The sequence below is a fragment of the Salvia splendens genome, chromosome 5 (genome assembly GCF_004379255.2).
Source record: "Salvia splendens isolate huo1 chromosome 5, SspV2, whole genome shotgun sequence".
In the NCBI taxonomy this organism is placed as follows: domain Eukaryota; kingdom Viridiplantae; phylum Streptophyta; class Magnoliopsida; order Lamiales; family Lamiaceae; genus Salvia; species Salvia splendens.
In genome coordinates this window covers 12,053,356-12,070,183 of record NC_056036.1, presented here as the reverse complement: position 1 = coordinate 12,070,183, position 16,828 = coordinate 12,053,356, and the positions used below count along the sequence as shown (strand labels likewise).

General features: G+C 36.4%; 2 protein-coding genes and 1 pseudogene across 2 annotated transcripts; 2 read left to right on the top strand and 1 right to left on the bottom strand.

Annotated features, from left to right (window-relative positions):
- Positions 1-2,595: 2,595 nt before the first annotated feature.
- On the top strand, positions 2,596-5,295 carry LOC121805006 (annotated as a pseudogene).
- Positions 5,296-5,531: 236 nt separating this feature from the next.
- Positions 5,532-7,779, bottom strand: LOC121803817 (WEB family protein At1g12150-like). Its single transcript, XM_042203413.1, has 2 exons — positions 7,138-7,779; positions 5,532-7,070 (listed from the first exon to the last, which is right to left on the bottom strand). The coding sequence occupies exons 1-2, from the start codon at positions 7,363-7,365 to the stop codon at positions 5,532-5,534; spliced, it is 1,767 nt and encodes a 588-aa protein (XP_042059347.1). The 5' UTR covers positions 7,366-7,779.
- A 5,233-nt stretch (positions 7,780-13,012) lies between these two features.
- LOC121804887 (nucleolar protein 56-like) lies at positions 13,013-16,295 on the top strand. Its single transcript, XM_042204585.1, has 8 exons — positions 13,013-13,276; positions 13,741-13,955; positions 14,053-14,210; positions 14,407-14,594; positions 14,670-14,922; positions 15,028-15,176; positions 15,262-15,396; positions 15,853-16,295. Exons 1-8 carry the CDS (start codon positions 13,072-13,074, stop codon positions 16,086-16,088), a joined length of 1,539 nt encoding a protein of 512 aa, XP_042060519.1. The 5' UTR covers positions 13,013-13,071; the 3' UTR covers positions 16,089-16,295.
- The last annotated feature ends 533 nt before the right edge of the window (positions 16,296-16,828 follow it).

Genomic DNA, 16,828 nt, shown 5'->3' with positions numbered 1-16,828 from the left:
TCAATGCGTGTGTGATATTGATATCATGTTTGACATGTTCTCTTTGAAATTAAATAATTAATTATATATTTTTTAATGTTAGAGAATATGCCTTTTTACGCCCTTTAAATATTTTACAAGTATAGGTAGGGGCTGAGCTTCTATTTGGAAAAATATTTTTATACAATTTATAAGATGCGGATTTAACAAATAATTATCTCAGTTTTTATTAAATGAATTATGGGGACATTTTGACGATTTATAAACATTTTTAAAAAAATCTTATGATGGATGTTTACTTTTTTACTCCGTCCCACCCAAAATCCAAAAACTTTCAAGAAAAAGAATTAACTTTCAAGTATTGTAATGAAATATTTGGAGCTATGTTTCTAAGAAAATATATGGAGTATAAAATAGTACTCCTAATTAGCATATATACAGGGAGTCCTTGGCCTAAAGATTAATTAGGTGTTTTTGCAATCATAAGCATGTATTTTAATTTTAATTTTAAAGTAATATAAGCCCAATAAGATTCAATCAGATATATCTTGTTGGGCTCTTTTATCTCAACCCAATAATTTTCAGAAAAACTGGCCCTACAGTAATTGCAAAATTATTTTTAAAATATACAATTATTTTATCTTAACGAAATTGCGGAGATATTGATATTGATATTCGTTGCACACCACTCTCTACCAGACATTTCAATCGATTGAAAAAAGAAAAAAGAAAAAAGAAAAAAGAAAAAAGAAAACAATAAATACAGAGTTTTAACATGCAGTGAATTCGATTAATTCGTTTTGCCAATGCCACACTAACTGCTGTATTGTCGTTTACAAATTTCAACGTTGAAAATTATCTAGTCCCGATTTGTTTACTAAGATCATCCACAATAGGAATAGCCCAGCAATAGCCCAGCCATAGCCCAGCCATAGCCTAGCTACTGCCACATCATCAGCACTAAAAATTCTCCTGCCACATCATCAAAACAAGCAAATAGCTCAGCAATAGCCCAGCCATAGCCTAGCCAAATACTATCCACATCACTATTAACAAATATATACAAAATGAAATAATTAACAATCACACAATATACGGAATTAAATTTACGACACAAAAACAAGAAAATTCACTAATATTAATAAAATTTAAAAAGTACATTAATTAAAAAAATTACATAATTAAAAAAAACTAACGGCGGTCAATCCTCCGCGACCATAACTCTTCAATTAAATCATTTTTTAGTCGAATATGAGCCGTCGTTTGGCGCATGTCGGCATGTGCTTGTAGGAGGCCGGCTTCATCGTGAGGTACCCCACTCCGTACGTTGGGGGCGGCCACGTCGTGGCTTGGACCGGCTTCATTATCGTCGTTGACCCAATTGGTCAGATCGCCACCTTCATCTTCGACAATCATGTTGTGCATGATAATACAGGCGTACATTATATCAGCAATGCATTGGACACTGCCGGATTGCCGCAGTGCACTTTTGAATAGGTGTGTGGCCGGGTCTGTCAGCCGCATCGTGCCTGAAGCGGAAATACAGATATCGAGACTCCAATGCGTTGACAATATGCATAAACAGGTCCCTGCTCATCCTAAAACGACGCCTGAAAAGGTTGGCGTTGAACCGAGGCTCCTGTGCGAAGTAGTCTTCGTATAGGCGCTGATGTGCAGCTACGTGATCCCGATCAATCACACTGCGGCGGTGGACCACTGGGGGAGGTCGAGGTATCGCCGGCTGCAAGGCCCTTTCCATCCATTGGTTTATCGCGTTGGTCGTATAGGCGTCCAACGCTTCGGCCATTCGACGTTCGTACTCCTCAGCATCCCCTCCGCTACCACCACTACCACCACCAGCGTTACTCATTTCGCGTTGTTGCTCTTGTAAGAAATTAAGATAGAGAGAGTACTCGTTAAAACAAGTGATGCGAATGAAAATGACGAGCAAAGCGCGTATATATAGTGTTTTGGAAAAAAAAAATTTATTTTTCGCGCTAGGCAGTGCGCTGGGCGATCCGGGCGCTGCAATAGCGCCGAGCGGATCGCCCAGCGCACCGCCCAGCGCCACGCGACCGCCCCGCTGCGCGGTTTCTCTCTCCAATCGCCCGCTGGGCAACTGCAATAGACCACCCAGCGAACCGCCCAGCGCCGGCGCTCGGCTGGGCGGTCGGCTGGGCGGCATTGTGGATGGTCTAAATCATGAAGTAGAAATACTACTACTATCAACTAATGAATGTAGATGGTGACTTTTCAATCTTGACCTCAATGATCTTTCTCTTTTCTCCAGTGGAATCATTATCTTTTCTTCTCCTTTAACAAAAACTAAAGTGCTTGCTCAAGTGTATCCATCATCCATGTGAAGTGATAGAGTAGATTGATTTAGCGATAAGTTTATTCTTGGAAATCTTTTCGGAAAAAAGGAATGGCTCAGGTTACTCAAGAACTCATCAATCAACTTGAAGCACTAATGGAGGAAGGTCGATATTTATTGAATTCTCCCATTATTTTATTTATTTTTGTCTCTTCCCTGACTTTTATCATTTTTTTTCATGTGGAATGGTTTGCAGTGCGAATCACTTAAAAAACCTTTCCAGGTTTGTTTCCCCTTTCCATTTTAACGTTTCTAATTATTTCTGCTTGTTCAACAATTCTCATTCTACTCTACAAATACACTACCCTTTATCTATTGTTTGGTTTCGAACACTCATTCATTTGTTTACCTAGACACATAGTACATAGTATTTGCTTTAAGTTATGTTATACTAGAAACTTAGTCTTGCTGTATTGAGTTGGGGAAATGTAATTTTGAAATAAAAATCTGACCTTGGTTGTTGTCTTGCGTTTAGAATCATTGCAATTATGTGACATAAACTTGTTTTTCTTTTTGATGAAAATGGACGAGGCAAAATGAGTTTTCTGAAAAAAAATTGGGCTCAAAGCAACTGATGCTTAGTTCTGCCATATTTTTGAAGTGCCCTGAATCATTTCAATTTGCAGAATGTGGATCAATGATATCCTCATGAAACGTTTACATGTTTTCTGATGGCCCGAGAAGGGAATGTTCAAAATGCTCAAAAGATGGTTTGGAAAAATCCTTTTCTCTGAAATAAGTTTATGAAATGTAATATGATAAGCATCTCTGCTGAATTGTATTTTAACTGCTTGCTGATCATACAGCTGGTTGACAGCTTGGAGTGGAGAGTCCAGAACGACATTGATAATATGCTAGCGGTATGTTTCAACATAACATGTGTTGATAATAAAATAGCTGATTGAATATTACAATTGAATTATGCTAATATTGCACAATGTTCTTGTATTCAAGGTTTTGACTAGCTCCATTTGGCATATAGTGAGGACTGATCAAACTGAGTCTTAACATTTTTCATCAAATATATAAACATATCGATTCTCATTTGTTCGTTGTCTATCATGTCCTAAAAACCACTTGTGAACTATCATGATAATAGAATCACTTGCTAGGACTATTGTTTCACTCAGTACTTCACAAGCTGCATATTACTGCAGAAAACAATTGTTCCTGAGGAACTTTACAGAGGGATACGTGATTCTCAGCTTGTAGGATTGTCGGGTTACTCAAATGAGGTGATCGTTGATAGAACAGGAATACATGACTATGCATCAGTTGTCTGATCATATTATCCTCATCTTCGTAATCTCATACACTCACTAACTAGCAGCTATTTCATCATTAGGGTCTCCCTGTATTTGCTGTTGGAGTAGGCCTGAGCACATTCGACAGAGCATCCGTAAGTATCGTTTCTAATAGTTACATGTACTCAATTTGTGCACACGGCAATACGGCATGGAATGAAACTGGATTTTCTGTTTTCCAATGTTTCACCATTTCTTCATCACCTCTGACTACATTCTTCTTCGTTTTTAGGTTCATTATTATGTGCAATCCCACATCCAGATTAACGAATACAGGGATCGTGTGGTTTTGGTAAGCGATGTTCGTGCTTCCTCTCTAAGTTCTTCGATCATTTACACTTCTACGACTCACCATTCTTAATTTCTTATTGCAGCCTGCTGCCACAAAAAAGTATGGGAAGCATATCAGTAAATGTATAAAGATACTGGATATGACTGGCTTGAAACTCTCAGCACTTAACTAGATAAAGGCACGTTAATAGCTATAGTTATTCGTTTAGCTCCTTAACCAGTAGCATTATTTCATTCACGATACAGAGGATCCATTTGTATGTTATCACTAACAATACTCATATTTGTTCTTTTGCAGCTCCTGACTACAATTACTTCTATTGACGATCTTAACTACCCTGAGAAAGCACAAACTTATTACATTGTGAATGCGCCATACGTCTTTTCAGCGTGTTGGAAGGTTCGTGTGATCCTGCCACACTTTCTTATGACAGAACACTACATATATCATTACAAGACCAGTGACAAACTTTCTTTCTTCTTTTTTGAATATTTTATTCAAGAGTGTAATCTTGGAGCTGTTAACAGGTAGTAAAGCCACTTCTTCAGGAAATAACAACGAACAAAATCGATGTACTCTCAAGTTGTGGAGAGGATGATCTACTTAAGGTAATTTCTTCCTCTCCTTTAAATGGTTTCTTCTTTTTTTAATTCCTTGAATTTGGCAAGTTAACTATAACAATAAGGTACTGTGTTTGGTGCAGATAATGGATTATTCATCCCTTCCCCATTTCTGCCGTAAGAGATCTTCTGACACTGTAAAATATTCAGAAAGTAGCACCGGAAATTGCTATTCCTTGGACCATCCATTTCACCAACAACTCTACAATTATGTTAAGCAACAATTCTTGCTTTATCAACCTGCCCAACCAGTAAAGCAAGGGTCTGTTCATGTAACTTTGCCCGAAGATGCTGATAAAGAAGTCATCGCAGACACTTTGGAATCTGAGTTAAAGAAGTTCAAGGATCTCAATATTTCTCAAGGATCTCAATATTTCTCAAGGATCTAAACATTAATAGTTGCAAGTTCTAGATAACCAATCTCTGGATTTGAGGTGCTGAAATCACATCTTGCACAAATATCTTGACTTATAATTCTAGCTATCGATCCTATAGCTATATATTGTTATGTAATTTCATGTAGCTTGCCCAAATAAAGCTGTCTTTACGATACCCGGCAACAGATGAAGCCATTTGCAGACGCCGGCTTCTCTATATCATCAAGTATGTCCTAATCTTGCATCCGTTTAACATATGTTGTAAAGCAAATGGCTTAATTTTATATGTTGGAACTTATGGGCACAAGGCTGTTTCCCTACAAGGGTGAATGCAGATATCTATTTAATATATGTTGGTACTTATGGGCACAAAGCTGATTTAAAGTGCATATAGCTATGGAGTTCTCTGTTTGAATAAGCAACCTAATGATAACTCTATTTGAAATCAGATAATAGTTGATCTAAGTGTAAAAGGTTAGTTGATAAATACTACCTACCTACACTTAATCAAACAGCTATACTACTTTTACATGAGGATGGGATATTCTGGTATTTCTTGATATGTTATGCTGGACTTTTTGTCATTTACAATATTCCAGATGGCTCTCCGACTACTATACGACATTTCTGGAGTTCGCCTTCAACTACTTTTCTCTCGGCCTCCGCCACCTCTGCCCTCTTCAGCGCGTCCTCAATCTCCAACTGTAAGTCCTCACTCTGTTTCAAGATCTCCTCTGTCTTCTGCGACGTTTCATTCTGGCTCGCCTTTATCTTTTGCAAGTCAGCCGTGAGAGACTGCACTTTGGAATCGGCATTAGTTCTGCTTTCCTCGATCTTGTGGTTCATCGTCTTAAACTCCTCAACTGACAGTCTGATCTTCCTTGTAGATCCAGGTCCCAGGCCCTTCAAGTTGTCTGCCCCATCTGCTTTGGGAGAATCTCGTATCTGTTTGTCTGCAAGCTTTTGTGCAGCTTTAGCCTCTTCAGCCTCCTGCAACGCAAGCTGCAGCTTCTCGTCAATTTCTTTAGCTGCAATGTTTGCTGCTTCGGCTTTTAGCCTATGTAGTTCAATGTCCTTCTGCGTCTTCTCTGCTTCCACCTGAGCCCTTTCAGCTTCTGCTAGCAAATTGTCCAGAGCCGAATTCATTTCCTTGTGAATATTCCTAGACAGGGCCATCTCAAGCTCGGCCGTCCTCTCTGCTAGCTCGGCCCTCATCTGCTCGATTTCCAACTCTGCTTCCGACACCTTCTTCTCACACTCTGTGCGCTCCCTCTTCACATGGTCCAACTCATGCTCGAACGACTCCACAGAAGTGTGCATTGAAACTTCCTCAGCAACGAGCTGCTGCAGCTCCTTTCTAGCGCAGTCAAGCTCCGTTACAGCAGTCTGCAACGAGTTGAGGTCGGAAGCACGCACATCGTTAAGCTGCTCCTGTAGAACCTTGATCGCCTCGGTGGCTTCCTCGAGCTTATGCGACAGATTCTCCTCAGGGCCGTACACCTCTCTGAGGGCCTTGATTTCCATCTCGGCCACTTCCTTGGCCGATTTATGCACCAACAAGTGCACCTCCTTCTCCGCGATGAGCTTGAGGTGCTCCTCCTGCGCTTGGAGGGAGTCGAACTTGACTTGATCGAGAGCACGTCGGAGCATAGAGACTTCTTTAGAGAGCATGTTCTGCCTCTCCCCGCTGGCTTTGGTGGCTTGCCGCGCATCCTCAATCTTCTGAAACGCGGCCAGTTTGGCCTCAAGGGCTCCATCGAAGTCTTGTCTCAAGTTGGCGAGCTCTTGCTTGGAAACGATGAGCTCTCCCGACGCAGCCTTGTAGCGTTCCCTCTCAAGGACGAGGTCGAGCTTCCAGGTGTCGCTGCCCATTTGAGCTTCGGTTTGCTGCACCTCCAGCTCCGCGGCTCTCCGTTTCATAGCCTCTGTAGTTTTGATAGCTTCTTGCTTCGATTCGCTGAGATTTTCGAGGTTTCCGGTTAGGTCCTGCAGAGCATCGTTGGCCCTGTGAAGATCTTGTTGAGCTTGTGCCTTGGCATTTTCTGCACTTTTCAGCTGCTCTTTGTAGTATTCCAGCTCCTTACTCACCATGTGATGTTGGGTCTCTTTCTCAAGTAGTTTTTGCTGTGTGCAAACAATCCCAAATTAGTAAGGTTTGAAGCAAATATGTTGAGGGTCAAGTATAGTTAACCTCTTCAGCCTTAGTCTTCTTGGTGACGGGCCTTGCTCTGGGCGAGATACTTTCGCCGAATAAACTTACGGCAGCCTTGACCGATTCGAAGGGTGCGCGCGTGTCGATTTCTCCAACGTCGGTTTTCGGAGATGACGACACCCTAGGAGATTCCCCTCGGCCAACTGCGCTCGGAGACCTCGGTGATCCAAACCCATTTTGCAATGTTTTTACACTGAATCCGAACATTATTATTCTTCTACAAACTGCATCATTCGTGCAACCACCAAATATATTCAGGAGAAAATTTCCAAATAAATCATGATGGTGGTCAGATTTTAATATCTGAAAATTAAATCATGAAAAGTTGAAAATTGATCAAAATTTGATCATCTTTTAGTATTTATTTTGCAACTCGCCCTCTATTCAATCAATGCTCACAACTATTTATCTTTCCATCCAACATTTTCAGCTTCAATGCCGCCAACACCTTTCAAATAAATACTGCACTTTTACACATTTCCCTCACAAATTGAGATCAACTATGGATACACAATATAAAAAAAATATCATAACAAAAACAAAAATGATTAAAGTCAAATTTCATTGCATTCAATGTGCGTAAACGAAAATCACATATTGCACTAAATGAAAAGCGAACTTACTGTAATAAAATTAAATAATGGGGAAAAGAATTGAAAGCTCCAAGCAGTTCCCCAAAGATCAATTGATGAAGAAACAGACAGCAACAAATAGTTACTCCTATATTTATTAGTAATATATTGAATACGCCAGGGGGGAGTTTTCTTGATTGAAATGGAAAACTAAAGTTTTTCTTACTCCTCCTAAAAGCTAAACTAACAAAAAAGAAAAAGAGTATGGAATTAAGAAAATGAATAATAATAAAATGTGGGATAATGGGAGTGTTAGATTTTCTTGGGAGATAAGTTGTGGTTGTGGAAGACCAACTTTGCCATCGCCTCTCCGACTTTTCGGCTTCTTCAATCAAATTTATTTTCCCTTAAAAATAAATTCCATATATATGGGTAATGGATGTACAAAGTATGTTTTCATGAATTGTTTTTAATTAATATTAATTCGTTATAGCTGATTAACTAGATTTACAGTTTACGTAAATACCCTTTAGCGCCATCTTAGAAATAGATTTTCATGCACGTGAACTATGGCTTAAATACAAAGTTGAGTCACCACAAAACTCTCATTTGTCGAATTCAACTGCATGTAAAATTTTGCATATATGTCCGACTCTAACGTGCTATGAATGTTACTAGTATCAATTAGGGATATTGGTCCCTAAAACCGTAAATTTTGCCTAAAATTTGGTATTTTCCATAAACTTTGAAATTGGTCTATAATATCACAAATTTTGTACTTTGTTTGGTATTTCCCAAACTTACTCAAATAAGATATTTTCATCAAAATCTTATTTTACGTGGACGACCGTGATACGTTTTATAATATTTTAAGTCACTTTTTAAGTTTATAACAAGTAGGATAAAAAGTCACATAGAAAACCACATTGATTTAATTGTGTCAAGTATGATAAAAAAAAGGCTCGTAAGTTAGTCAAATATAGTGATAGACATGCCGTGGGAAATACCGTGTAAAGTTTGTGATATTATAGACCAATTTTAAAGTTTGTGGGAAATATCAAATTTTAGGCAAAGTTTATGGTTTTAAGGACCAATATCCTATCAATTATCATTGTTGATTTGTCGTAAACTTTGTCGTAAACTCTCATTTTCCTGTTCAAATGAATGCATTGTCGCCTCCTTTGTTCGCGATGAGTCAATTATCAAGTTATGACAGAAACTAAAGACATGTTCGCCTCATAGACATTCAAGGTGTTCTCCTTCTCCTCCTCCTCCTATTATTAATATTATTATTATTATTATTATTATTAATAATGAAAATATAAAAAATCGAGACTCCAAATTTTATTCTTGGATTGAAATATCGGCTATATATCCTAATTAATTCCTATATTATTATTCTATAAAGGCGATGATATAATATGTTAATTCGTACTAAATTCTTTAAATCATCCATAACTGAAGTATAAAAATATATGAAAAGACAAAATCATTGTCTTTGCCATGTATCATTGAAATAGATAAAGAAATAGTACTAGTATTGTTAACCTCAAGCTGTCAAGCAATTTTACGAAGCTCAATGTGATTTCCAAGAAGAGAATTCCCAAATGTCATGTTTGGTTGACGGGAAAATAAAGTTTTCAAGAAAAATGAATCCCAGAAATATGATTCCTAGTAACTTTACTTTCATGTGTTTATAAAATATCAAGATTTTAAATTTATATTTAATTTAAACACCAAACTAAAAATATAATAATTATTTTATTTATAAAAAATAATAATGTAAAAAGTAAATTATTAATTAAAAATAATTATATTATTATATTTATTATTACGATGAATAGTTAAATATGTATTAACAATTTTAATACATATTAATATAATTGTAATTATAGTTATATGGAGTATTGTACTCATTTATTATTACAATAATAATTATTATTATTATTATAACATTTACCAATATTATAAATGAATAAATTTATAATTTAAAATTTCACTACTTTATTGATTAATTTTTAATTTATAAAATATAATAATTATTATTTATTATAATATTTATATTATATAATTATATTTTAATTATTTAATAAATTATTAATTACTATTATGAAATATTATAAAATATATTCATAATTATGATTTTTAATCATACTAGTTATTTATTATATTGAAATTAAGTATAATTTATAATTTTAAATTATTTTTAAAATATAATTATAATAATAATAATTATTATTATTATTATTATTAAAAATAATAAAAAATAAAAAAATTAAAAAAAACTATATTGTAAATATGTAAGAATCATAAAACTGGAAAAAAGAAAATCTAAGAAAAGTTAGAATTCAGAATCATGAAAAGTTGTACTAACTTTCTTTGTTCTCGGGATTCTAATTAATTTCCTAGATTGATTAAAAACTGAAACAAACACATAAAATTAAAATTTAAAGAATCGTATTACTTTTCCAGACAGAATTCTGGCAATCAAACATGGCGAAAGTATTAAGCAATATTTTATTCGAGTTTACTATTATACCTCAAGGAATCCAACCAATATCACAAGCCAATATCCAAACAAACTATGCTCATGTATAGTTTGTTTCTTAAGGCTCGTTTGGTAGCCATGTTTCGTCATGATAAAATAATTTATTTGAAGATTACTAGTTCTTTTTTTTACCTCAAATATAATATATTATTCAATCAAATCCATTACGACTACATTGCGAATAAAAATTGTAATGCAATTCAACCAATACTTGCTATCAGCTATAAAACCCTATGTCCGAGCAAGTGTGTGAGCAACCTGATTCGTTGATCGCCTTACAAACCTCATAGAGAATCCAGGTACCTCTTTCAAAAGATGACGACAATCTTCTACCACTGCCCCAAAGATGGATTCATCTTTCTGTTACCCTGTCACCGCGAGAACTACCGTTTGGGCATCCATCTCAAACTCCATCTCCTTCCATCCCTCTGTTTTGACCCAACTCAGCACCTCTCTCAAGCTAAGAAGCTCGGCCATAGAAGGGTCAGCTACCCTTCCCACCTGTCCGCACATCGCTGCTACCACCATCCCTTCAAAATCTCGAACAACCGCCCCACAACCTACTTTTCTTTGCCCCTGAGAACATAGCAGCATCTATATTGCATTTTAGTACACCATTTTGCGGCTTCACCCATTTTTCCTCCAAGTGAGGTCTCCCACCCCGTTCACCATTTTGAACTTGAGCTTCTCTCCAACCCGTCAGACAATTACAAGCAGCACCAATAATTCCAGAACTGACCCGTTCTCATCATTCCGCCAAATAATTTTGTTTCTGTTAAACCATAGATGCCACAACACAACAACCACTTCTTCAACTTCCACCTCTGAATCACAACCCACTATTTTTTCCAACCATTCAATAAACCCCCTCTCACCTGGCGAGATTACCGGCACTCCAAGCCTCTGCCAACAATCACGAGCAAGACCACAATAAATAAGACAACGAAAAGATTACTAGTTCTTAACTTGGTGTATAAGTTAATTTATCAATTGACCCGGGCTTATCCTTAAACCCGGTCAGGCTCGATAGTATTTTCATGTTTCACATTGTTAAAATAACCTGCTAAAATGGCGAGTTTATTAGTTGAGCCATGTTTATCCTCTTAGCTCCGTTGTTCCACTGTTCTAGGTGTGTCGTTAGTTTTTACTAATTTTTGTGTTCTCGGACATTGGGGTATTCTAGTGTTCTTAATTTGTGAAGTTCCATTTTTACCACTGTTTCACTGCTTTTGCTTCATAAAATGCCAATCCAAGTGGTGTTTACATTGGTGTCCATCCATTTTTAAACTTTTTCTGTTTTTAGCTTAATTATGTAAAAACTTTTTTTTTTTGAATTTTTATTTTTTTTATCATAAAAATACTACACCCATTTACAAAAAATAATCTAATTTTTTTATTTTGGTTAATATCGTTTCTATTTAAGATAAATTCCGCCCCCACCCCTCTTCTTGTACTTTACACCGTTTCTTTTTATCTCTTTTACACTACTAATAAGCATTAAAACTTGTTTCGTCCACAATTATTTTTCATAGATAATGGGAGTATACATAGTAGAATCCCTACTAACAAAAGTTTTTGCATCCGCTCCTTCTCAAAATAGGTCAAGGTTCTTAATTACCATGATTATAAATAGAGAATCATTATTTTTTTAGAAATATCAAAATAAATTATTCTTTTTATATTTAATTGGGTATGAATTTATAACGGTCGAAGGAAGTAAATTTATTGAATATGAATGTAAATATTGAAGGAAGTCATTTATAAAATACGAATGTAAATAAATGATTTTGTAAAAAATATCTAAAAAATTATTTATTTTATTTAAAAATAAAAATTCAGCTGCTATAAACGACGTCCACTCGCAGGGTGGCGAGTGGGTGTCGCCGCGCAACTAGGGCGCGTGTCCAGCCACCACTCTCCACCGGGACGGGTTCTCCACAACGTAGACCCGTGTTAGGCTCGTCCCGACGGAAAGGGACGGAGCTCCGAATGGGCTGTTGTTGCGAATGCTCTTAGTCGCACCTTATGTGGTGAGCTAAACCCCCTAAAATTATTTAAAATACTTTTTTAGACACGAAATATACAGATGGAAGAAATAAAGTAGAAAAATAGAGTGAAAAGTTTAAAAAAAATCTTTAAAAAAGATGATTTTATTACTTTGGGTCACCATAAATGAAATAGAAAAAGGGTTTTAAAAAGGGATATTAGTCCCTAAAACAACGAACTTTGGTCATGTAATATTTCCCACGAATGTACATGTTTCGTTTGCTATTTTTCAGGGTAGATCAATCACAATATCCGACTAACGTGCATGTTTTATAATCCTACTTGACATAACTAAAATATCTACATATCTTTTTATCCTAATTGCGGTGAACTTTAAAAGTAGTTTAAAATATCTAAAAATGTTTCATAGTTGTCCACGTATAAATATTTTTGATGAAAATATCTTATCTAGGTTGTATTGGAAAATAACAAATAAAATATAAATTTGTGATATTATAGACCAATTTTAAAATTTATGGTAAATAGTACTCCCTCGGTCCAATTGAAAATGACTCACTTTCCTTTTTGGTTTGTCTCGCCAAGATAACCAAAGTTGATGATTTTAAAAATATATTTTAGAGAAAAAAATCAAACAATGTAAAAGAATTCAACATCTTTCGGAAATTGTAATATGAAGGTGGGCCCTGCCCGACCCATGCTACACAAATAGGGCCGAAAAAACCTAAACCTAAAATCACAACATAAACCTCCCCCGCCCCTTTCCTCTCTCTCACGGAGTTTTGTGCTATGACGCTGTACCTGCTTTACGAGTCGGCGTCGGGATACGGTCTATTTTCAGCTGATGGAATTGATGAAATTGGCCAGAACACGGAGGCTGTCCGGACCTCCGTCGTCGACCTTAACCGCTTCGGCAAGGTCGTCAAGCTCGCCGCCTTTACCCCCTATGACTCCGCCCTTGATGCGCTCAACCAGTGCAACGCCATTTCTGAAGGTAAAAACCTAGGAATTTTGATATCTGCCTGGAAGGATTATTGATATAGTTGTAGTTGTTTCTTTTTTTTTGTGGTGTATTTTGGAGGAATTAAGTTGGTGTTTTCGCATTTCGCATATGCGTTATGGGGATTACTTCTTAGGGAACTGAAGTGAGAAGTTCTGTTTATGTAGTTACTCACTCAATTTATCTCATTCTCGGTGTTGTGAAAAATCGTGAGTTTTTCTTGCGTAATGAAACTCTTTGACATTTCTGTGTATCTTTAGGAGGGGGCTGGAGTCGGATAATTCAAAATACATACCTGAATTTTTTTTATTTTTTCCCCTGTCGTTTTGGCCAGATTAATTTAAAACCAATGCAGCTGACCACTTCATAAACTATTCTGCTTGTTGCTATTTGTTTTTAATTACTCCATGATTTAACTGAACTCTTTTCCTTTTGCTGGTGTCTGATGTTCAATTAAGGTCAAATGACTGATGAACTGAGAAACTTTCTGGAGCTAACTTTACCCAAGGTCAAAGAGGGAAAGAAGCCAAAGTTTAGTTTGGGAGTGGCAGAGCCAAAACTTGGATCACATATTTTTGAAGTAACTAAGATTCCCTGCCAAAGTAATGAGTTTGTTCTTGAACTCATTCGTGGCATCCGTTTGCATTTTGATAGGTTCATTGAAAACCTGAAGGTTAGCCATTTGCTGATTCATTCCTTCTGTTAATGTGGTCTATGAAGTCCAAAAACGATGTGTGTGGTCTTCTCACCTTCAATTTATATTTGGACAGCCTGGAGATTTGGAAAAGGCTCAACTTGGTCTGGGTCACAGTTACAGCAGAGCAAAAGTGAAGTTCAATGTCAACCGTGTGGACAACATGGTTATCCAGGCTATCTTTCTGCTAGATACTCTTGATAAAGATATCAATTCTTTTTCCATGAGAGTGAGGTAGTATATTCCTTCTATTTAGTTCCTTTCTCTACTGTTTCCTAATGCTATTAGCAGCGTTTACTCCTAATTATGTCTTGCCTCTGAATGTTTTCTAACTTGTATTAATAGTTCATATATTTTTCAGAAGGTGAAATTACATATTACCTGTAATTGTGTAAATATAAATCTTATATTTCAATTATGTTTCATCCAGAGAATGGTACTCTTGGCATTTCCCTGAGTTGGTGAAGATTGTTAATGACAATTATCTGTATGCCAAAGTTGCAAAATATGTGGATGATAAAGCACAGTTGTCTGAAGAAAAATTGTCTGGTCTTACTGACATAGTAGGGGATGAAGATAAAGCTAAGGAGATTATGGAAGCTGCCAAGGCATCCATGGGTACATTTCTAACATTTGTTTGTGTGGCGGTATGTTACTTAATCCCATATTAATGTGCTGTTCTTCATTTTACAGGTCAGGATTTGTCACCAATAGATTTGATTAATGTCAAACAATTTGCACAAAGAGTAATGGATCTTGCTGAGTATAGGAAGAAGCTCTATGATTATCTTGTTTCCAAAATGAGTGACATTGCACCCAATTTGGCTGCGTTGATTGGTGAGGTTGTTGGTGCTCGTTTGATTTCCCATGCTGGTAGTCTTACAAACTTGGCAAAGTGTCCTTCTTCTACTCTTCAGATCCTTGGTGCTGAGAAGGCTCTATTCAGGTACTTTTGCTAAAGCTATGTGCATCTTATTGAAGCATGATTAACATGCATATATTATTGATGCAACTTATGCACTCTCTGATCATGCTCATGCTATGTCTTCAGGGCATTGAAAACGCATGGAAACACTCCAAAGTATGGTCTTATATTTCATTCTTCATTCATTGGTCGTGCTTCTGCTAAAAATAAAGGCCGTATGGCTCGGTATCTTGCTAACAAGTGTTCCATTGCCTCTCGCCTTGACTGTTTCTTAGGTAACTAGTTGGTCTTTTGCTATTGTTTCATCTTGTCTTGTGGGTAAAAAATTATGGGTGAATCATGGTGTCCTTTTTGATGCAGATGCAAGTACTAATGCTTTCGGAGAGAAACTCCGTGAGCAGGTTGAAGAACGGCTAGACTTTTATGATAAAGGGGTTGCTCCTCGTAAAAATATTGATGTCATGAAGTCTGTCATTGACACAGTTGAAAGCAAAGGTTTGAGCCACCCCCTTTGTTTTCTGAATCAATAAAAATAAATAAACAATCCATTCAGAATCTCATCTCCAAGTGCATAATATGGATTTTGTCCGGTTGTCATGGGATAATGTTATTCTGATCAATCAGTACGCATGAAATTTACTGCTTCATTTGTGTTAGTACTTAATTAGCCAATACCTTTTGTTACCTGCACTTGGTACTAGCTCATGTACTATTATTCCTATTCACTGCATACTGACTTCTAAATTGTAATGTATCTTTGATTGAACCAAATGAGATGTCTCTGTTTGATATGCGGTGTTACTATTTTATCATCCTGCAGGTGATCACAAGGCACTAATATGTTACCTTTTCTCGTGTGTTAGATTTGGTAGCTTATATGATGAATGGTCTTGTATTGGTTTTCTAGTTAATATTGATGTCTTATGACTTAATTTGTTTCAAACCTTGTAGAGGATGCGCCTATGGCTGAAAATGGAGATTCAAAAGACGAGTCAAAATCAGAAAAAAAGAAAAAGAAAGAAAAGAGGAAAAAGCAAGAGGACGAAGATCAGGAAATGCCCGATGCAAATGGAGGCGAAGTAGAAGATGGAACTGCGAAAAAGAAGAAAAAGAAGAAGAGCAAAGACAGAGACTTGGAAGAAACCCCAGCGGCTACCGATGGGAAAAAGAAGAAGGCTAGATCTTGAAGGTGAAGTGGGAAGCAATTTTGGAAGATGAGATGGCTGTTTGTTGTCTCTAGACTTGAGTTCAAATATCTATGAAGCTAATTAGTTATCTGTAATGATGGGTTTTGCTACTATGGCGTGACTTCCTCATTAGAAAATTGTTAAAAACACCAAAACATTGTATGATGGTAGTTTTGGATATTTGATTAGCAAAGTATTTATATCCTACCCACTCCCAAATTTTTATACTCCAGTATACACTTTACAATTAAGGTGAGGCATTACTCACAAGGAGATCCACTTCTCATTGCATGATGTTTACCAAGTCTCCAGACACTAAATGATTAACAGCTTCTCATTTCCAAATAATTACACTACAGTGGTGATGAAGAAAGTGGAAAAACAACCAAGGCTGTGTGATATTTGATCAATCGCCACTTCATTGATTCCCAACCAATTAAAGAATTGGTGTGTAATGGGTTCGAATGTTTTGAAATCTTGCATTGGAAAACTTGGAAACTCCCACTGCAGAAACTGTGACCTATTGAAAATAAAAAAGGAAATAGACACAAATTTGGAAATAAAAAACATTCTCCTTTTTTACACCAATTTTTTGAAGACTTTTTTTCTCACATATCATCTCTCATTTGAAACTATGGATCACCATAATTAATTTTTAAAGTATGTTTATTCTTATAATTAAATAACCAATGCAACACATTATAAAAGACTATCTTTGCTTTTCATATGTAGACGAATTC

Excerpts from the sequence above, each read along its gene's own strand:
- LOC121804887 (XM_042204585.1), top strand. The coding sequence starts at position 13,072 with ATGACGCTGTACCTGCTTTACGAGTCGGCGTCGGGATACGGTCTATTT. Across the intron at positions 13,277-13,740 it reads GTGCAACGCCATTTCTGAAG|GTCAAATGACTGATGAACTG; the intron begins GTAAAAACCTAG and ends TGTTCAATTAAG. Across the intron at positions 14,211-14,406 it reads TCTTTTTCCATGAGAGTGAG|AGAATGGTACTCTTGGCATT; the intron begins GTAGTATATTCC and ends TGTTTCATCCAG.
- LOC121803817 (XM_042203413.1), bottom strand. The coding sequence starts at position 7,365 with ATGTTCGGATTCAGTGTAAAAACATTGCAAAATGGGTTTGGATCACCG. Across the intron at positions 7,071-7,137 it reads AGAAGACTAAGGCTGAAGAG|CAAAAACTACTTGAGAAAGA; the intron begins GTTAACTATACT and ends GTTTGCACACAG.